Raw genomic sequence first — 2,004 nt, 5'->3', positions numbered from 1 at the left:
CGAAAATTCCCTGATTTAATTGACAATAATTTAATCACATCAATGCATTAATAAATTAACTCTTTGCTCATTTAGCCCCATCTTCAACCGAATTGATATGACACTGGATATATCAACAAAATTATCCAACCCCATATCCAAAATATTCGATGTCATACCAGAACCCCAACAAAAAATTGATATGAACCCGTACAATAAGAATAAAAATCATTGCACAAATTTCATATTTAATTTAAACTATTAAAAGACCGAAATCCTATCAGAACAACTAATTATATCAAGGTTTTTGAATTTTTGCGAAAATTTATTGATACTCATAAACTATNTATATATAACTTAAAAATCAAATCAAATCAAATCAAATTTCAAAGCGCACTACCTCGTTTATCTTCTTCCTCAATTTTAGTCAAAGAAAAGGTCCATCCGTTGCCAACATCCACCATATCTTTCTCCCCATATCTCTAAGTTTTCACACCCTTTATAACAACACAAAACAAACCATTCACAATATATTCCAAACCATATTGCTCAAACTCAAAGCATACATTTTTACAAAAGTTTAACTAACCAAGAGCTCCCTTCCCAAAAAAAAAAAAGTCCAAATTTACCAAGAAAAATGGCTTCATATTTTCTTATCCCTTTAACCATATTATCATTACTATCGGCGATTTCAGTGCAGTGCGTGGAGTTGGAAGTCGGCCGAGACGATGGATGGGCAATTCCTTCGACAAAGAATCAACAATTGTACAACGATTGGGCTTCAAGTAACAGGTTTAAGGTTAATGACACCTTGAGTAAGTACTGTTACTTTTGCATGCTTAATTTGTTTACACACTGAAATATTTTAATCGTAACATATAAAGTAGAGTATAAATAACATCTCTCGTTTATTTAAAAATATTATCATCCTTTGGAACAAGAGATCAAATCGAAATTTTTTTAATATTAAGTGCAAAGCTGATGACTACACTGACTGAAATTACTTAAAAAATTTTATATCACAGTAAGTATCATCCTAAGAAATTTCGTAAGGGTCAGGGAAAAAAAATTAAAAATTTTATAATTTAAATTGAAATTTTTCTTAGAGTTGTTGATAGAATAACAAATCAAATTAAAACGTAGAGCGTAAGTGTTATGGAAGTGGTCATACGCATTTATTTCCAATTTATTAATGTTTTAGCGTGTTTGAGAAAACTACATAGAAGAAAACTAACATTTTTTTATTGGTTTCTTTTGGGAAATGAATAAAATGATAACATTAAAAAATATAAATATTTGAGAAAATAACTTTGGTTAAAATTCATTTTTAAAAAATAATGTTATCTAAGTATATTTAAGTGTTTTCAAAAACATGTGAGAAGAACATTTTTTTTTAAAATATTTGACCAAGATTATTTTACTAACTACCACATTAAATACCTCTTTTATCAATCGATTAACTCGACAAGATCATGCGAAAAATCCATATTCTTCAACTGATCGGTCTTTGAAAATCATCAACGTAGGGTTCCGGTACCAGAAGGATTCAGTGTTGGAGGTCACACAGGAAGAGTACGAAAAATGCCGATCGTCCCACCCCATATTCTTCTCCAACAACGGCAACACCCTCTTCACTCTCGACCGCTCTGGCCTCTTCTACTTCATCAGTGGCGTCTCCGGCCACTGCGAAAGGGGACTCAAGATGATCATAAAAGTACTCGAGCTCGAACCCGTCACTCCACCCGCAAATCAATCCTTATCCTCACCCAGCAGTGCCAGCAGTAATGCCCTTGGTTTTGCTGCTTCTGTGTTCATGCTGGTGCTGGTTTTCACGGTTCTCTAGTCGTAAATGGGTACCATTTTTGTGTGATCTTTGGGGTATTTCAACGGGCATTGTTGTTTCAGAATGTTGATCTTGGTGTTATGTTCTTAGGGTTTCTATGAGAACTGATATTTCTTTGATGTTTTCGGATTGTTGAATGCATTATTTCTCGGGGATATAAAATGAAATGATGATTATTAGAA

At 32.9% G+C, this 2,004-nt stretch overlaps 1 protein-coding gene across 1 annotated transcript; it reads left to right on the top strand.

Annotated features, from left to right (window-relative positions):
• Window positions 1–512: 512 nt before the first annotated feature.
• Window positions 513–2,004, top strand: LOC140959522 (early nodulin-like protein 6). The gene is made up of 2 exons (XM_073417399.1): window positions 513–794; window positions 1,506–2,004. The coding sequence occupies exons 1-2, from the start codon at window positions 617–619 to the stop codon at window positions 1,820–1,822; spliced, it is 495 nt and encodes a 164-aa protein (XP_073273500.1). The 5' UTR covers window positions 513–616; the 3' UTR covers window positions 1,823–2,004.

This window comes from Primulina huaijiensis, chromosome 2 (genome assembly GCF_012295235.1).
Source record: "Primulina huaijiensis isolate GDHJ02 chromosome 2, ASM1229523v2, whole genome shotgun sequence".
Classification (NCBI taxonomy): Eukaryota; Viridiplantae; Streptophyta; class Magnoliopsida; order Lamiales; family Gesneriaceae; genus Primulina; species Primulina huaijiensis.
The sequence above is the reverse complement of the archived record's forward strand: the minus strand, read 5'-3'. Positions and strand labels throughout refer to the sequence as shown.

Coding starts and splice junctions, on each gene's coding strand:
- LOC140959522 (XM_073417399.1), top strand. CDS start 617: ATGGCTTCATATTTTCTTATCCCTTTAACCATATTATCATTACTATCG. Junction 795..1,505: donor TAAGGTTAATGACACCTTGA/GTAAGTACTGTT, acceptor TCATCAACGTAG/GGTTCCGGTACCAGAAGGAT.